This window comes from Vitis vinifera, chromosome 10 (assembly GCF_030704535.1).
Source record: "Vitis vinifera cultivar Pinot Noir 40024 chromosome 10, ASM3070453v1".
In the NCBI taxonomy this organism is placed as follows: domain Eukaryota; kingdom Viridiplantae; phylum Streptophyta; class Magnoliopsida; order Vitales; family Vitaceae; genus Vitis; species Vitis vinifera.
This window is the reverse complement of record NC_081814.1, coordinates 13,114,281-13,132,031: the sequence shown is the minus strand read 5'-3', so window position 1 is coordinate 13,132,031 and position 17,751 is coordinate 13,114,281. Positions and strand designations below refer to the sequence as shown.

The window sequence follows — 17,751 nt, the reverse complement described above, 5'->3', positions numbered from 1 at the left end:
AAGAGGGGCCTTGATCCTGGAGATTTCATAGGTTACTGCTTGCTACATAATGGGATTTAGGCATATAGGATCCTGGTGTGTCATTGTTTTAGTTTGTCCTTTAGTTGTGATTTGTGCTTAGATCCTTTTATTAAGGAACCCCAGTCACTTTGTCCCTTGATTCCTAAGGAACCTTGATCTTCTGTTCATTCTTATTCTTCTTTGATATTTTCTTGTGGAATTGTCTTCAAGATTTTCTTTGATATAACTTCTTTATTTTTCTTATTGAAGTTCTTTCCTTTTAGTATGGATGTGAAAATTTGGCATATGCTTGAAGTTTATGATTGTTGAATGCAACTTAATCTTTTGGTGTGACTTAATCTTTGGCTTTTGAGGAAAGTGATGCATTTTAAACTATTACAATATTGTATCTATGGATGGATGTTTTCAATGTTAAAGATATGGTCTCTTGAACAGATTCAACTTTTCGCTTTCTTGTTGAACAATGGAAAGATGATTTGCCTCTGGGCTACCTGATCAAGGAGACCTCTATTGACCAACCATTTGAAGAAGATGCTTGTCAGTGCCACTTTATTTTCGTTAAAGATGGTACTTCGAGCATTTGCTCAAATTTAGTCTTGAAATTCCAATGGTTTATAGGGGAGAGAAGTCTTTCAAATTTCACAGCTATTCCTGAGGCCATTGAACAGGTAAAGGGTTATTTGAAGCGTTATTCCTGTGTTTGAGCTTCTGAATCTCTACAGATGTTTCATTCTATATGATCTATATCATGATGATAATAGAATATTTGATTAGGTATATTGGCCAAAGCATGAGGACATTGGCAAAATTCTGAAAGTGGAATGTACTCCTATACTGGGAGAGATCGAGCATCGATCTATATTTGCTATCTCTTTACCTGTTTCACCAGGTATGCTTTTCTCACATTTTGTGTGAAAATGAATGCTTGATATTAAATGTTCATACTTGTTGATTGAGCTATGATGAACAATGTGGAATTGTTATACAATCAATGATGAGGCAATGTGGAATTTAAAGTTGAATGTTAGCAATTAGGGCTACAAAGTGATCAATGGATGAAATTATGTAATCCCTCTTTTGTGTACTTGAGGTCTATACTAAATGTATATTATATGTGCTATTTTTCCAAAAACTTACATATTATTTTGAAAAAACTATAAAGTTTTAGCTGACTTAACATGCAATAATGGTCTATTGCCTTAAACCTTGAGCTTTTCAGTTAATTGGTAGTTTAACATGCTGTGAAAGCTTTAGTTCCAAGAGGTCTTAGGTTTGAACCTCTTTGCTGGATGCATGTATTGGAAGAGGCCACAAATGAGATGGGTTGTCAAGTGTTATGTCAACTTGATGTACATTGTTGGTGCATTACCTAAAAGCTTAAGCCTTTGGGTTGATTGTTAATTCTCATTAATGGGCTCTCTGAACATGAATAGGGAGAACCTTTTTGAATTGATTGTAGTAGGGCTTTGGGATGTGGCCCCTGCTTTTTTAGCTTTTTTGTTTTGTTTACTCTAATTTGATGAGTCCTAAGTTGTAACTTTAGAGTCATAAAGGAAGTGCCGCCGAGTCATAAGAATTGTTTAAGCAAAAAAATGCAGGTGGTTTGTTGCATATGAATTCTCTGGAGTGGTTTTGGTTCAAGAAACCAATCTAAAGATCTTTACCAGAAAGATGCTGAATAACATTTGGGAGTCTAGCTGTGAAGAGTAGACTGTGCTCTTTTTTGTTGTAATATCTGGTTGTGTCCTTGTAACTTGGGGTTTAGTGCATACAACAATAGGGTTGGGCCAGCATTGAGAGGAGCTTAGTTGGATTTGAGGAGATGTCATTTTTTGTGATATATCTCCTTGTATAGTGGAGTTCTTTGTTTTGATCATGGTTGTGTATTTGTGGGAAGGATTCCGCATCCTTCTGATGAACTCTTTATTCAATTTTTTTTTTTGAATAGATAAAAGGATGTATATTAAAAGAGAAGAGGAAACACCAAAAACAGTGCTCACAAAGTATACAGGGAGTATACAAAAATAGCCTAAAGACACACCGACGGGGAAAGGATAAAAACACACCACCTTTCCTTACTTAAAACCTAACCAATCTAAAAAACTTACAAGAAAAGAAGGGCTCAAAACTATAGACACCCTAACCCAAGACCAAAGATTACATACAAAAGAATATTTCAGTCTTTGAAGCGAAAACTCCTCATTCCCAAAAGCTAATAAATTCCTTTCCTTCCAGATTGACCAAAATATACATAAGGGGGCCATTTGCCAAGCCTTTTTTCAAGCTTTCCCCACAATGCTCCATGCCACCCAATAAGAGTTTCCTTCACTATACACGAGAGAGTCCAATCCGCACCAAAAAGGGAGAAAAGAAGATTCCACAAATCTCTTTATTCATAATTAATGCATCTTTACTTTCTAATAATAATAATAATAAAAAAAAAAAACAAAAGAGTCTCAAAGTTGTTGTGGATTCTTTTTCCTTTTTCTATTAGATGTAAGGACAAATTGGACAACTTGTGGGTTGTAGATGTTAGGTTGGAGCTTTGGATTTAGTTAGGTCATATGTTTAGCTTGGTTTTCCTTCCTAGTTAGGGGAGGGGAATTCAATGCATCAATTGCTTTAACAAGAAACATGGATGGTATAGTATTACTAGAAGCATGAGGGTTAGGTGGGTTCTGTTGCCTCTTCTTTCTAGAACATGTGGCTCCATAACACTTGTTTCCCCATGATATTAGAAGATGGTAGATTGAGGATCATTTCTTGGTATGGGAAGGCCATTGTTTTGTGCAAGAGCTCAAATTTATAGAAGCCAAACTTATAGTGTGAAAGAAGCTCACCTTTATGGACCTTAGTGAGATGAAATATTCGCTTGTCAAGGGTATTGGCTTCTTAGATATCCTCAAGGGCTTGGGTTGTTTGTTTGACAATGTTAGACTTGTTATAGTGCCCATGAAATCTTAGCTTGCGTTGTGCTAAAAGAGAAAGTGAGCTAGAAGTAGAAATAGTGGCTGAAAGGATTTTAGTTAATTTCAATAGTCTTTTTAATGGTGAGTCTGAGAGGTAGTTAGGTGCGTTTAGATGTTTGAGGTAAGCCAATCCTCGCTTTCTATTTTATATTTACTCTTGTGATGTTTGTGTGTGTGTGTTTTTTTTTGTTTGTACAAGCAAATCAATTATCGTGTGACAAGTCACTAATGGAATGTTACTAGGTTGAAGGAAAATATTTAATTGAATGTTCTTTTATAGGGACGGTTAGTTTAAGGATCTTGCTTTCTAGTTTGTTGATGAAGTTATTGTTTTCTCTAGGTCTATTGAAGATAAATTTTCAAAATCAATATTTTCTAGGCTTTTGTTGAATTTTTTAAATTTATTTTTATAACAAAAACTAACTATTCATTTCTATCAATTTTTATTTTTATTTATTTATTTATTTTTTATTATTAGAAACAAGAGATGTATTAATTAATGTGAAGAAGACACGAGAATGATGAGAAATCCTCTCCATGAAATACAATTTTTTTTTCTGATAAAAAAAATAAAATACATATTTGATCAAAAGACCGAAAAAAACCCTCTTCCTTACAAGGAGATTTGCACAAAAGGAAGAAAAAAAGACTATACAAGTATAACATCTCCAAAAGCTCATCTAGGCTCCTCACCATGTAGGTCGAACCCTAAGGTGTGCATACTGAAAGCCATCTAAGCTTAATGACACTCAAGGGAAAGGGTTTAAAAATGTCAGTACCGTAGGCCTAAAAAGAGACATAGGAATGAAGCAAGTCCTACATCATTTCAGGCGTCTTCCAAGTATCCTAAACAATCCTAGCATTCCTCTCTCTCTACACAATCCACATCAAAGTGAAACAAGCAATCATTGAAAGAGTCTTGCCTTTGATGATCCTAAATTAATTTGAATGGAATTGGCAAGGAAGGTTAGGAGCATCTTAAATTTAATTGACATTGTTTCTATGTTGTGGCAAGAATTGCTATCATTTAGTTTTTTTTTTTAAATGTTTGACGGTATGTGGAAAATATATCTTCTTCACCTTGTTTTTGAGTTGCACCAATTATGGTGTAAATGATGTCTCTTAAAATTTCATCTGCAAGCTTATTGGATGCTTATTGAAACAATTGTCCTATGGTGTATGCAACTTGCATTTTTCTCTGTCATTCATTCTTATCTCACTGTTTTCTGAAGGAACTGGGTGTCCAAAGGTTGTAAGCCTTGATGTCCATGGGGAACTAGTGGAAGGAAATATTATCAAGGGCTATGCTAAGGTTGCATGGTGTGGTGGGACTCCAGGAAAAGGTGTTGCCAGGTGAGATCTCTTTTTGAACCATTGCAGGGTATATCATTGTATCAAATTCTCTCCCTCTAAAAGTAAAAGAAATGAATTTTCTTAGTTGAAGGGAGGAAAATGGTGAAAAACAGCCAAGGGCAAGCAAGGTCTCCGAGGAGAAACAACAGTTCAAAAGAGAGAAACCAAAAAATTTCCAAGAATGAGTTGCTGCCTAAAATGTTGTCCTCTACTGAATAAAACTCTTCTAGACACAATTGGTTTTAACTTCTTGATTGGAAACATGGTATTTTTTAAAAAAAAATTCTCTTTCCAAAATTCCAAAAGATTGCATGCAGAGCCACATTTCAAACCCTTCTTACCCTTTTGTCATCAACCAGATTCTGAAATGCGATAAAACAACTGCTTGCATGTTTGAGGCCACTTTTCAATGAAGAAATCAATGATCCTTAAGTCGTTTTATGGGTTATGTGGTGGGGGTTTGATGAAGAGGCCATGCAACCCTTCTTCACAGTTGACAAGGATGGAGTTATTTTTTGATAGGAACAAGGATGGAGTTATCTTTGGCATCTTTCATGAATGTATGCTTAGACGAGAAGACAAAAATAGATTTGAAGGTAATTGAACCCTCAATGAATTATGAGGAGAAATAGGGAGGGAGGGAGTGAGTGAGTGGGGGATGTGGGCTGAAAAGGGAGTGGTGCAGATGTTCCAATCTCTACTGTTAAAATCATTAGATCCTATTAAAATTTGGAACCTGTTTCCAGCTGTTCTACAATACTGTGAGGTTTTTCAAAGCAGTGATTTTACTCTTGTTGAAATTAAAAAATAATGTAGCTTTTCTATTTATGTCTATCAGTTGGTTAAGAAGAAGATGGAACGGCAGTCCAGTGGCAATAGTTGGAGCAGAAGATGAGGAGTACCAATTGACTATAGAGGACATTGATTCGAGTTTGGTGTTCATGTACACGCCTGTAACAGAGGAGGGTGTTAAAGGAGAAGCTCAATATAAACATACAGATTTTGTAAAAGCAGGTATGGGTAGATGAAATTAGTGTTACCTATTCTAGTAGATCTGTTGAGTTATGATTTTACAGATGTGCTTGCATGGTATTGTAACTGTTTCTAAACCTTACCTGGTTTTAGGAAACACATGAGATATCTTTTTGGAATGGTGTTCTCTTGTCAACCGACCATGTATTTAGATGATTTGTTTCATGGTCAGTGAGATTTGATTTATGGTAATGATGTGGCATACTTTCTGTAATTTTAAAATTAATAAAAATGATTTTCAATCTTTGGACATGATATTATATGCTGAAGGAAATTAATAAATATTTACCTTTAGATAGACTTTTTTTTCTTTTTTATTTTTTATTTTTTATTTTTTTTACCTATTTTAGATTTTTTTTCAAAGCTGGCATGCTTAATATTTTTTTATTAGACACAAGCAGAAGTGACAAAATTCATTTTTGAGCTTCTTTGCTAACTTGTGTATTGTGGGTGGAAAATATGTCTAAACTCACTCAGAATTATAGTTGCTCTTTTCTCCTGCTATTTAGAAGATGTGCTTGCTTCTGCCCATTTACTGACTTGGGTTGGTAGAGACAAACATATTCATTGCCTTGGGAGGGTAAACACAAAGGATGTGTAATTCTTTCAAGATGTACAAGGTCTTAATAGAAAGTGGACATTTTATCTTGATCCACGAAAAGCTAAATCCATTTGTGCATACTATAGGTATAGAAAACGGTACACATACCCTAAAAGTTTCCAATACACTCAAAGAGAAAAAAGTCTCAAAAACAAGAAACTAATGGCTTTGCTCCTTGCTTGGCTAACTGGTTTGCGGTTTGATTAGATGGACGAGGGATCCAACTTGGATCATCCAGAGAAGGAACACCCCACCTCACTACCAGTGTCTGTTATTTTGCAAATCCAATTGTTGAGCTTCCATGAGCCATAGTCCCTATTAGGCATTTTGGAAATAACAACAGAATATCCCTCTATATTTTTGTCAATGAGACACAAAACTCTAGTGTGCAGCAAGCCCTCTAGTAATTCCAGCAAGTTTCCCAGTAATTCATTTGTTTGATGAATGAATCTAATCAATCAATTGTCTTTTTTTTTTTCTTTCGTTGTTGAATAGATTGTGGAAAACCAAAAAGAAAGGAACAGTTCATCATTTTTGGCCATAATGTGAAATTAGTGAATCCTGACATCAATTAGTAGTGCATTGTTTATTTATTAGAACTTGTCTTTCTTTGTCTTTTTATTTTCTTTTGTTCCTTTTATTTTTAAATAGTGAATTGCGAGTCAGTATACTTGCCTGGAACTGTAACTGGCAAAGAACCAGATCACCGTTCCTTTAACATGCATGAGCAGTGTTGGAGTTTTATCTGCTCTGGGCACCAAATGATTATGTGTTCTGCTTATAGATATTGTTGTATTGGAATGGTAGTTTATAGTATTTCCCCATTTGGAGAATTAATGTTAACGCTTGCTTTACCTTTGTACATGAGGTGAAAGGATCAATCCCACTATTTGATATTATTTTCTGGGGGTGGGGTGGGGGCATGTGTCTCTCTTGCACGTAAGCTAGCTTTGCTAGTGGCCTCCAAAATGCTAAGTAAACCTAAACAATAGTAAAGTACCACATCAGAATATACAAAAAAATTAATTCATTGCTCTAATATTAGAATCTCTCAATTTTGTGTTTGGTTCTATGGTAACTTAAGAATTAATAGAGGTTGGTTTAAGGCCAAGGAGAGGATGAGAGGGGGAAAGTGCTGGTGTGCTATAGAGTCGAAGACGTTTGAAGTTTCAATAGAGGAAGTCGGAGGGAAGCTAAGAGGTACCATTGTGGAGAGGAGTAGAGGTTTCTCCTCTTGGATCAGGTTCGGGGTGGCAAGTCTGAGAAAACTTCTGGAAGGTTTTGAAGATTGTTGGAGGGATGAAAAGAAAGGAAGGTTAGTTAAAGTATGGAAGGAAGAGGGAAGAAAGTTCAGGTTGGAAAGGCGTGAAAATGGGGCGGGGAGATACATCTTATGTTCTGTAGTTGATGTAGAGACTAAGAGATTTTGCTTAGTTTTCCCTGAAGGAAAAGGTTTCCTAGGAGGCAGCAAAGTTTGAAGAGGCACTTCGAGTTGATTCAAAACTGAAAGTGGTGACAGCAGAAGATAAGGATGAAAGATGCCTTGGAAAGAAGGTGGAGGGTGAGAAAAAGACTTTTGTGGATGTTGCTAAGGAGCCAGCTGGAAGGCAAGGAGATGCTTTATGGATTCAGGTTGGAGGGAGAGGGTTGAGAAATAGGGAGGAAGGGTTGGGTCGGTGCCTTGTTGGAAGGTGGGGTGACAGGTTGGTGGTGGAGACGGAGATGGTTTCGTTTAGAAAATGGGAGGAGCGTAGCTGGAATCTTAAAAAAGGTGTAAAAGTGTTGAAGCTGGGAGGACCTTTCATGTTGTTGGAGTTCGAAGCTGAAGAGGAGGCAGAGAGAGTGTTGAAGAGGGGGACGCGCTGCTTTAAAGACAAAGTGTCGCACTTAGAGAGATGGAGTGAGGATGCGGGGTGCTTGCAGGAAGGAAGCCAAACACAAGAAGTTTGGGTTAGGGTGGTGGGACTCTCGCTTCATTGTTGGAAATAGAGATGTTTAAAAGAATTGGTGACTGTTGTGGAGGTTTTGTTGAGGTGGATGAAGAAACAAAAAATTTATCTCAGTATCAATGGGCCGGAATTTTAGTGTAGAACATGGGAAATTTTTTTTCCAGGAACTTTGCATTTGGTGATCGATTCTTATTGTTATGCATTATAGTTGTGGTGGGAGAGGCTGCCATGGATCTCTATAGTGGTGCCGATGAAGAAATTGAAAGAGGGAGAGGGGAAAAAGGTTAGGGAAGAGTGGGAGGTGGGCTCACGCGCAGGGAGTTGCAGTGGCAAGGGGAAGGAGAGGTGGCGTGTAGCAGAGGCTGATGGGGCAGGTTTAATCAGAAAGGTTGGGGGGGAATAATGGGAGGGAAGAAAGGGGTGATGGAGACAGGACAACAGGTACAACTGAAGTTTATTTAGCCTTTGGGAAGGAGGCTGGAGAAAAAGGGAGTGATGGAGTGGGCTTAAGTGAGGGGTATGCTAGGCTTGAACATTGCAAGCCCGTCTGTGAAGTTGCTCAAGCCCAAATGGATTGGGTTTTAAAAGATAGGGAGACTTGCCGGCCCAGGGTGTGCTGAGAAGAGGGGCAGCCCAGTAGAAGTGTGGGACGGGCCTCTTGTGATGGCCCTCCAAACTCTCAATGGGATGGGTTGTGTGGCTTGCAGGACTGAGTTGGGCTTGAAAGAGGGGCAGCCCATTAGAGGAGCAACTTAGGCTTCTTTTCCATTTAGGCCCATTATGGACGAACATATAAAAGAAGCTAGGGCTTTTTTTTGTCGAACGCGATCTGAAAGGTGGTTTGAAGAAGAGCTCTTGGCCGGCGGGATGGGTCCAGAAGTGGAGAAAGGGGAAACAAGAAGGTGTTCCCTTGCGGATGTGAAGAAACTGAGAAAATGATTTTCTGAATTCATTCAAAAACCTTAACTTTTACATAAACATATCCCTATTTAACAACTATACAGAGAGCAATTAAAAAAGGAAAAAAATACAAATATGGAAGAACACAAATTACCCACAATAGGGGCCTCAATCTTTCCCTATTATCCTACCAATCACCACTCACAATTGTAACGGATTTCCACACTCCCCCTCAAGTTGGATCATAGATATTAATCATGTCCAACTTGCCCATAAAGTCTTCAAAGCTTGATTTCTGTAACCCCTTGGTGAAAATATCGGCCAATTGTTCCCTTGTAGGGATATAAGTCATGCAAATAATCCCTTTCTCAATTTTTTCCTTTATAAAGTGTCTGTCCACTTCTATATGTTTGGTTCTGTCGTGCTGAACAGGATTATGAGAAATACTAATGGCAGCTTTGTTGTCACAATAGAGTTTAATGGGGAGCTCTATTGTAATGCATAGTTCTTCCAACAGTTTTTTCAACCATAGTCCTTCACACATACCTTGTGCAACTGCTCTGAATTCAGCTTCGACACTGCTTCTAGCCACTACACTCTGCTTTTTACTTCTCCATGTTACTAAATTGCCCCAGACATAGGTACAGTAACCTGTAGTAGACCTTCTATCATCTGCTGATCCCGCCCAATCTGCATCTGTGTAAATCTCTACTTTCTTACTGTCACTCTTCTTAAAGAATAGTCCTCTCCCTGGAGAACCTTTTAGGTATCTGAGGATCTTATACACTGCTTCCAAATGACTTTCCTTTGGTGAGTGCATGTATTGGCTAACCACGCTTACGGCGAAAGCAATGTCAGGTCTAGTGTGAGAAAGGTAGATCAGTCTACCTACTAGTCGCTGATATTTCTCTCTATCCACAGGCTTTCCGTCACTTTCCATTCTGTTTCTTGCCTTGATAGGGGTATCGCTTGGCTTGCATCCCAGCATGCCAGTCTCAGTCAACAAATCAAGTACATACTTTCTTTGGGAAATACTAATTCCCTTTCTTGATCTGGCGACCTCCATTCCTAGGAAATACCGCATTTGACCCAGATCTTTCACCTCAAATTCTGTGGCTAAGACCTTCTTTAATCTTTCCACTTCTCCTGTGTCATCTCCAGTGAGAATGATGTCATCGACATAGACAATTAGAATGGTCATCCTTCCATCATTGGACTGTTTGAAGAACATTGTGTGATCTGACTGTCCCTGTTGGTATCCTTGATTCTTAATCACCTTTGCAAATCTATCAAACCATGCTCTGGGTGATTGTTTGAGACCATAAAGAGATTTCTTCAATTTGCATACCCTGGTTTCTTCTTCTTCCTTACAGAACCCTGGTGGTAACATCATAAACACTTCTTCTTCTAGTTCTCCATTCAGAAAGACATTCTTTATATCAAACTGATGGAGTGGCCAGTCGAGGTTTGCTGCTAAGGATAAAAGAACTCGTATAGTGTTCAGCTTTGCTACTGGTGCAAATGTCTCAGTATAGTCGATGCCATAGGTCTGAGTGAACCCCTTTGCAACTAGGCGGGCTTTGTATCGTTCTACTGTGCCATCCGCCTTATATTTCATTGTGAATATCCATTTACAGCCCACTGGTTTCTTCCCCCTTGGTAAATTCATCACTTCCCAAGTCTCATTTTTTTCTAATGCCCTTATTTCTTCCATCACAGCCTCTTTCCATTCTGGAATTTCGAAAGCTTCTTGAATGTTTTTAGGAAGCTGGATTCTGTCAAGGTTAGTTGTAAAGGCACGACACTTTGCAGAAAGAGAATTATAAGACACAAAGTTTGAGATAGGATGGAGAGTACATGAACGAGGTTGTTTCCTAATAGCAATGGGTAAGTCATCTGTTACCTGATCAGAATTGAAGTCATACTCTCGAGGGGTTGGAACTATCACCGATTCTGACTCTTGTAGTGCTTCGGAGATGAGTGTCTCATTGAACTTCGATTTTGGCCTTCTTGAATAGACAAGTGTTTCCCTATTTGTCTGTAATTCCATATCTCCCCCTAAGTTTAAGTGTCCTTCTGTATTATGTGAAGGGTTAGATATAAAGCACGGAGTGGATTCAAACATAGCAACATCAAGATAGTCAGAGGTTAAGGAAGGTCTAGTTTCACTCATGGACTCCCCCTGAAGCGAGTAGTAGGGAGTATGCTCAAAAAATGTGACATCTAGGCTAACATATAGCTTCTGTGAAATTGGGTCATAGCATTTGTAGCCTTTTTGTGTGGAAGAGTAGCCAAGAAAGACACATTTAAGTGCTCTGGGATCAAATTTGTTCCGCTTAGGTCCATGAATGTGGACAAACACAGTGGACCCAAAGACACGAAGTGGAAGGTGTGCATCAAGTCTCGAATGAGGAAAAAACTCATGGAATTTTTGGAGGGGTGTGACAAAGGATAGGACCCGACTAGGCATTCGGTTAATAAGATATGTGGCTGTCAAAATGGAGTCACCCCAAAATTGTGTTGGCATGTGAGATGAAAATAACAAAGCACGAGCAACTTCAAGAATATGTCTATTTTTCCGTTCTGCAACCCCGTTTTGTTGAGGTGTGTCAACACAAGAACTTTGATGTATAATACCATTTTTTTGAAGGTAAGTGCTCAAGGAGTGATTAAAATACTCTGTACCATTATCAGTACGAAGAATTTGAATTTTGGTGTGAAACTGAGTTTGTATCATATTGTGAAAGTTCATGAAGACTGATCGAACCTCAGTTTTATCAGTCAACAAATATACCCAACATAGGCGAGTATGATCATCAATAAAAGTAATAAACCATTTTTTATGGGTCCTATTAGGGGTACGTGAGGGACCCCATAGATCACTGTGAATTAGAGTAAATGGTATGGATGGTTTATACTTAGATTTAGGAAAAGACGTTCGATGATGTTTGGCAAGTTCACACACTTCACACTGAAAATCCAATATCGTTTTGTTTGAACATAGCGAGGGAAATAAATGTTTTAAGTACTGAAAACTAGGATGACCCATCCTTTTGTGCCATAACAAAAGTTCACTATCCTTAGAATAAGATGTAGAATTACAAATAGTAGGAGAACTCTGTCCAAGCACATCAGTTTCGTCGAAGTAATATAGACCCTCACGTTCCTTAGCACTGCCAATTGTCTTCCCCGATGATAGGTCCTGAAAAACACAGTGAGATGATAGGAATTTAGCTGAGCAATTAGACTTTTTGGTTAACTGGCTAATAGACAGCAAATTGCAAGACAAATTAGGTACATGTAGGACAAGGTTGAGAGTAATTGACTCAGAAATACGAATACTCCCTTTGCTAGCAACTGGTGATAAAGTACCATCTGCAATTTTTACTTTTAAATTACCGGCACAGGGAGAATATGTAGAAAATAAATGATGAGCATCTGTCATATGATCAGATGCACCAGAGTCAACAATCCAAGGAATAGTCTGAGACATGGTGCTAAGTGCTGTAAAAAAGGTACCTTTTTTTGCCAAAGAACCAGAGGATAAAGTGGTAGAAGACTGACCAGAGGCTTGGAAATTAGAAAAAAGCTCATATAATTTCGCAATCTGGTTGGAATTAAACCCCACACTAGAAGTTGACTGACAAACTTCTATGGGAGTTTTGTCTGCCTGGGCTTCGGTGGAGGCCTGATGACTGTGGGCTTTATTGGGCTGTCTGGGCTTCCAATCTGCGGGCTTGCCATGTAAGGCCCAACAAGTGTCTTTAGTGTGGCCCAACTTCTTACAATGCTCACAATAAGTCCTCTTGGACTGTCTTGGGCTTGGCCCACTAGATCCAGCAACAGAAGGCCCACGTCCAGCAATAGCATAAGGCCCATGGGGCCCATGAGGACCATAAGTTAAAAGGGCTGAGCCCTCAGGCCCAACTGAGTGATCTAACATCACTCTCCTTCTGCTCTCCTCTCGTCGCACCTCAGAGAAGACTTCTCGGATGGAGGGCAACGGCCGGCGACTGAGAACCCTACTCCTAACGTCATCAAGCTCGCGGTTCAACCCCGCTAGGAACTCGAAGACCCTCTCATTCTCCATCTTCTTCTTGAAGCGCACGCTGTCCCCCGTGCACTCCCACTCTTCTTCGCAACTAAGATCGAGCTCTTGCCACATACCTAGCATCTCGGTGTAGTATTCCGTGACTTCCCGATCTCCTTGCTTCATCTGCCAAAGCCGCGTCTTGATTTCAAAGATTTGGGAAGCATTCTCAGCATCGGAATACGTTTCCCGTATCGCATCCCACACGTCCTTTGCCGTTGGGAGAAACATGTAAGTCTTTCCAATGGATGGTTTCATGGAATTAATCAAGCACGAGGTGATAAAGGAGTTTTCTGACCGCCATTTCTGAGATGCTGCTACATCGGTCGGAGGTGGTCGCCGAGTCTCGCCGGTAAGGAACCCTATCTTTCCCTTTCCGTCAATTACGAGTTTGATTGCTTGAGCCCACTCTCTGTAATTCTTACCATTCAATTTTTCAATGGTAAGGTGGAGTGGGGAGTTGTCGAATGCATCGACGGGACCCATCGAAGAGTGTATCTCCGACACTCTTTCGTGGTTGCTTCCTCTTTGGGCATCCATGGACAGATTAGGGTTTTAGAGCAAATAAGGCTCTGATACCATGAAGAAACTGAGAAAATGATTTTCTGAATTCATTCAAAAACCTTAACTTTTACATAAACATATCCCTATTTAACAACTATACAGAGAGCAATTAAAAAAGGAAAAAAATACAAATATGGAAGAACACAAATTACCCACAATAGGGGCCTCAATCTTTCCCTATTATCCTACCAATCACCACTCACAATTGTAACGGATTTCCACAGGATGCGTGCCTTTTGGAGGAAGATTCCAGGTATTCCCTCTTTGAGCCTTCTTTTGTTTGGGGGGGGGGGTGGTCTCTTCTTCTTCTCCTTTCTCTAGGGTGGAGGGGGCTTTGATTGAGATAAAGGAAAGTCGTGGTTTTGACGCCTTGTTGAAGGAAAGCGAAGGGAAGTTGACTTTAAGTCCTTTGAGAGTGTGTCCGGTGGAAGGAAGGGTCGGTCATAAGGTTGTTGGTGATTCTTTCCTGTTAGAGGAGGGGAGGGACGAAAGGGTTGAGAAAGAGGGAGAAGATGAAGAAGTGTGGAGGTACAGTTGCCTGGCAAGGTTCTATCAGTGTTTGGGTATGCCTTCTGAGGGTTGTGAAAGTGAGATTTTGAAACTCCTTAATAGAATGAGAGAAAGAAGAGATCGATCTGAGAGAGTAAATGGAAAAAAGAGAAAGGGACAAAGACCTTTGAGATTTGATCGCGAGTTGAAGAAACTTGAATGGTTGGTAAATTACGGTGGATCAGAAGGAGATCGGGGTCATCAGGAGTATGTTAGATGAGGCTTAGAATCCTTTCGTGGAATGTAAGGGGAGTAAATGACAGAGACAAGAGAAAATTGATAAAGAATGTGATTAAAACACAGAAGGTGGACTTAGTGTGTCTCCAAGAAACAAAAACTCAGGAGATGACTCATGGAATTGTAAGAAGCCTCATGTAGGAAGATATTTGGAGTGGGGGGCCTTAAATTCAAGTTTTTTTTTTTTTTGGGGGGGGGGGGGGGGGTTGGGGTTCTAGTGTTTTGGGATAATAGGGTGCTACAAATGGAGGTGGGTAAATATTCAGTTTCCTGTCGCTTTAAGAAATGCGAAGATGGATTTTGCTGGATTTTTTTCAGGAGTGTATGGACCCATTGTGAAAGTGGAGAGAGAAGATTTTTTGAGTGAGCTGGGGGCCATTAGAGGTTTGTGGAACGAGTCGTGGTGTGTAGCAGGAGACTTCAACATGATAAGATTCCCTTCTGAGCGGAGTAGAGGAGGTCGTATGTCCTCGACGATGAGGATGTTAGCCAAGGTGTTGGCTAACAAAATGAAAGGAGTGTTAGCCAAGGTGATCTCAACGTGTCAAAATGCTTTTGTGGAGAGGCAGCAGATTATGAATGTAGTGCTGATCGCTAATGAGGCAATGGATTCCATTTTGAAAAGTAATAGAGAGGCAATTCTTTGCAAATTAGACATTGAGAAAGCGTATGATCACGTGGACTGGTCATTTCTTTTAGCGGTATTGGAGAAGATGGGGTTTGGGGAAAGGTGGTGTAGTTGGATAAAGTGGTGTTTATCCACTGTTAGATTTTCAGTGTTGGTGAATGGAAGCCTTGTTGGTTCTTTCCAGAGCTCAAGGGGTTTAAGGCAAGAAGACCCTTTCTCGCCTTATTTATTCGTAGTAGTCATGGAGGCTTTTAGTTGTTTGTTGAAAAGAGCAGTTGTTGGAGGTTATTTGACACCGTGGTTGGTTTGGGGAAGAAGGGGTGAAGGGGCCCAGATCTCCCATTTATTGTTTGCTGATGACACGCTGATTTTCTGTGAGGCTAAAGAGGAGCAGTTGACATATTTGTGCTGGCTGTTAATGTGGTTTAAGGCAATGTCAGGGTTAAGAGCGAATTTGGAAAAAAGTGAATTGATTCAAGTTGGTAGAGTTGAGAATGTGGAAGAGTTGGTTGATGAGTTCGGTTATAAAGTGGGAAATTTGCCCTCCACCTAACTAAGAATGCCTTTGGGTGCTCCTTTTAAATTTGTTGGTGTATGGGATGGAATAGAAGAAAGATTCCGAAAGAAATTGGCTACGTGGAAGCGGCAGTACATCTCAAAAAGGGGGGAGGATTACCTTAATTCGAAGTACCTTGTCCAATTTATCGATCTATTTTATGTCTCTTTTCCAATTGCCAAGGGTGGTCAGGATGAGACTGGAACAAATTCAAAGGGACTTTCTGTGGGGTGGTGGGGCTATTGAGCAAAAACTGCACTTAGTAAGGTGACCGATTGTGTGTGTAGACAAAAGTAAAGGAGGGTTGAGGGTTAAGAGTCTTAGTTCTTTTAATAGGGCTCTCCTTGGCAAGTGGGTTTGTCGTTTCAATAGGCCTTTTAATGATTGGGAGATGGAAGAAGTGGGAAGACTGCTTTGTTGCTTGGATGGGAAGATGGTTATGGTGGATGAGGAGGATAGGGTGAGGTGGATGGATTCAAAGGATGGGGCTTTTTCGGTAAAATCGTTGTATAAGGCTTTGCAGCCGGTGTCTATTGCTTCATTCCCTTCGAAGATTATTTGGAATTCTTATGTGCAGCCCAAGATAAGCTTCTTTGCGTGGGAGGCTTCTTGGGGAAGAGTTCTAACCTTGGACCATTTACAAAAGAGGGGTTGGGCTTTGGAAAATAGGTGCTTTCTGTGCCAAATGTGTGGGGAGTCGATTGACCACCTCCTCCTTAATTGTGAAAGAACAAGGGAAGTGTGGACGTTGTTCCTCTCTTTTTTTGGAGTTTCTTGGGTCTTTCCTTATTCGGTAAAGGAAACCCTTTTAGGATGGAGGGGTTGTTTTGTGGCAAGAAGAGGAAGGTGGTGTGGCAACTGAGACCGTTATGCTTGTTTTGGGTCATTTGGAAGGCTAGGAATACAATTGCTTATGAGGACGGTGTGTTGTCCATTCAAAAGCTGAAAGTTTCTTTTGTGTATTTATTTTGGTCGGAAACCAAATTGTGGATAAAAGATGGTCCTTCGACCTTAATAGATTTTATAGATTGGGTATGTTTGCGATAAGGGAGAAGGTTTTTTTGTTTTCCTTGTTGTTTGGGCCCTTTTGCAAGGGGGTGAGTTTGTCTATACTATAATTCTGTGATTCGCTTCTTTAGCGCCTCTTTGCAATACAATTTTCTGCTTATTGAGAAAAAAAAAATTAGAATCTCTCATTCTAGGAAAGACCTACTTAATGCTCCTCTCCTTGCTAACCCATACCTTTCAAAGTACATACTAAATACTTGTCGAGCTCTCACATTGAGAGGAATGCCTTTAAATGATGTGGTGCTAGAGGCCTAAAAGGAGGCGTAGGAATGAATTAGGTCCTAAAGAGTCTTTGAAGTTCTTGCCTTGTCCTAAAAACTCATAGATTTCATTCTTGATAAACAACCTATATCAACGAGAGACAAGCGATTTGCCATAGAACCTTGCCTCTAATGGAGCTTCCCAATCCCTTATATGAGATGGTCATCATGTCACAAATACTCCTAGGAGGAATGCAATCCGAGTTAGCTAATCTAAATAGTCTATACCATAGCCCTAAAGTCAATAGACAATGTAAGAAAAGATGATCCACTGTTTCTCCACCCTCCATGCACCAAAAGCAAACATCATGACTTAGGGCTTTGTAGGATCTTCTCATTTGTAGCTTATTGTTGGTGTTTACCTTCTTGTGTGCCACTAGTGAAGCAAAAACCTTGGCCTTAGATGGGATTTTAGATTTCACAAAAAAGTTACTTGGATAAAAAAGAATAGGATATGATGGATTGGACAAAATTAAGAAGAATGACTTTACTATAAGTAATCTTGATGAAGATAATGACCAAACTTTTGCATTTGGGATGGATAGAAATAAATACAAACAAGTGAGAGAGGACATGGCTCTTGATATGGTGATATGTTAAAACTACATCAAGTTGCATATTAGGTGGTAAGAGAAAGATCTAGCAAAATCAATGGTAGGCCTTGCATTTACAATTAATCTTTTTTGGCATTTTGGCTGCTGATGTTTTAACCACTGAAAATGATTCAATAAAAACAAATGCTGAAATATATTTTTTATTTTCATTTTGAAATAAATTTGTCTTTTCCCTTCCTCCTCGAGTGCTGCGGGTACGGTTTGGTTGTGTTTGCTTCACTATTTTTAGTGTGTCCTACTATGTGGCAACTTGTGCATTCCTCTTTCTTACTGATTTTCAATTTAAAAAATAAGAATGTGTTTTCAAAGTATGGTCTCTTTTTGTTAGCACACAGGCCATTGAACATTTTTAATATTGTG

The 17,751-nt window shown here is 39.5% G+C and overlaps 1 protein-coding gene across 7 annotated transcripts in view; it reads left to right on the top strand.

Moving 5' to 3' along the window:
* The window catches only part of LOC100253161 (187-kDa microtubule-associated protein AIR9), an 88,028-nt gene that overhangs the window by 19,381 nt on the left and 50,896 nt on the right, over nt 1-17,751 (top strand). For all 7 annotated transcript variants that reach the window (XM_059740156.1, XM_059740158.1, XM_059740155.1 and 4 more), the window contains 4 exons: nt 457-689; nt 796-910; nt 4,223-4,343; nt 5,182-5,357. In XM_059740156.1, coding sequence (XP_059596139.1) covers nt 457-689; nt 796-910; nt 4,223-4,343; nt 5,182-5,357 — 645 coding nt within the window. The remainder of the gene's footprint in view (nt 1-456; nt 690-795; nt 911-4,222; nt 4,344-5,181; nt 5,358-17,751) is intronic.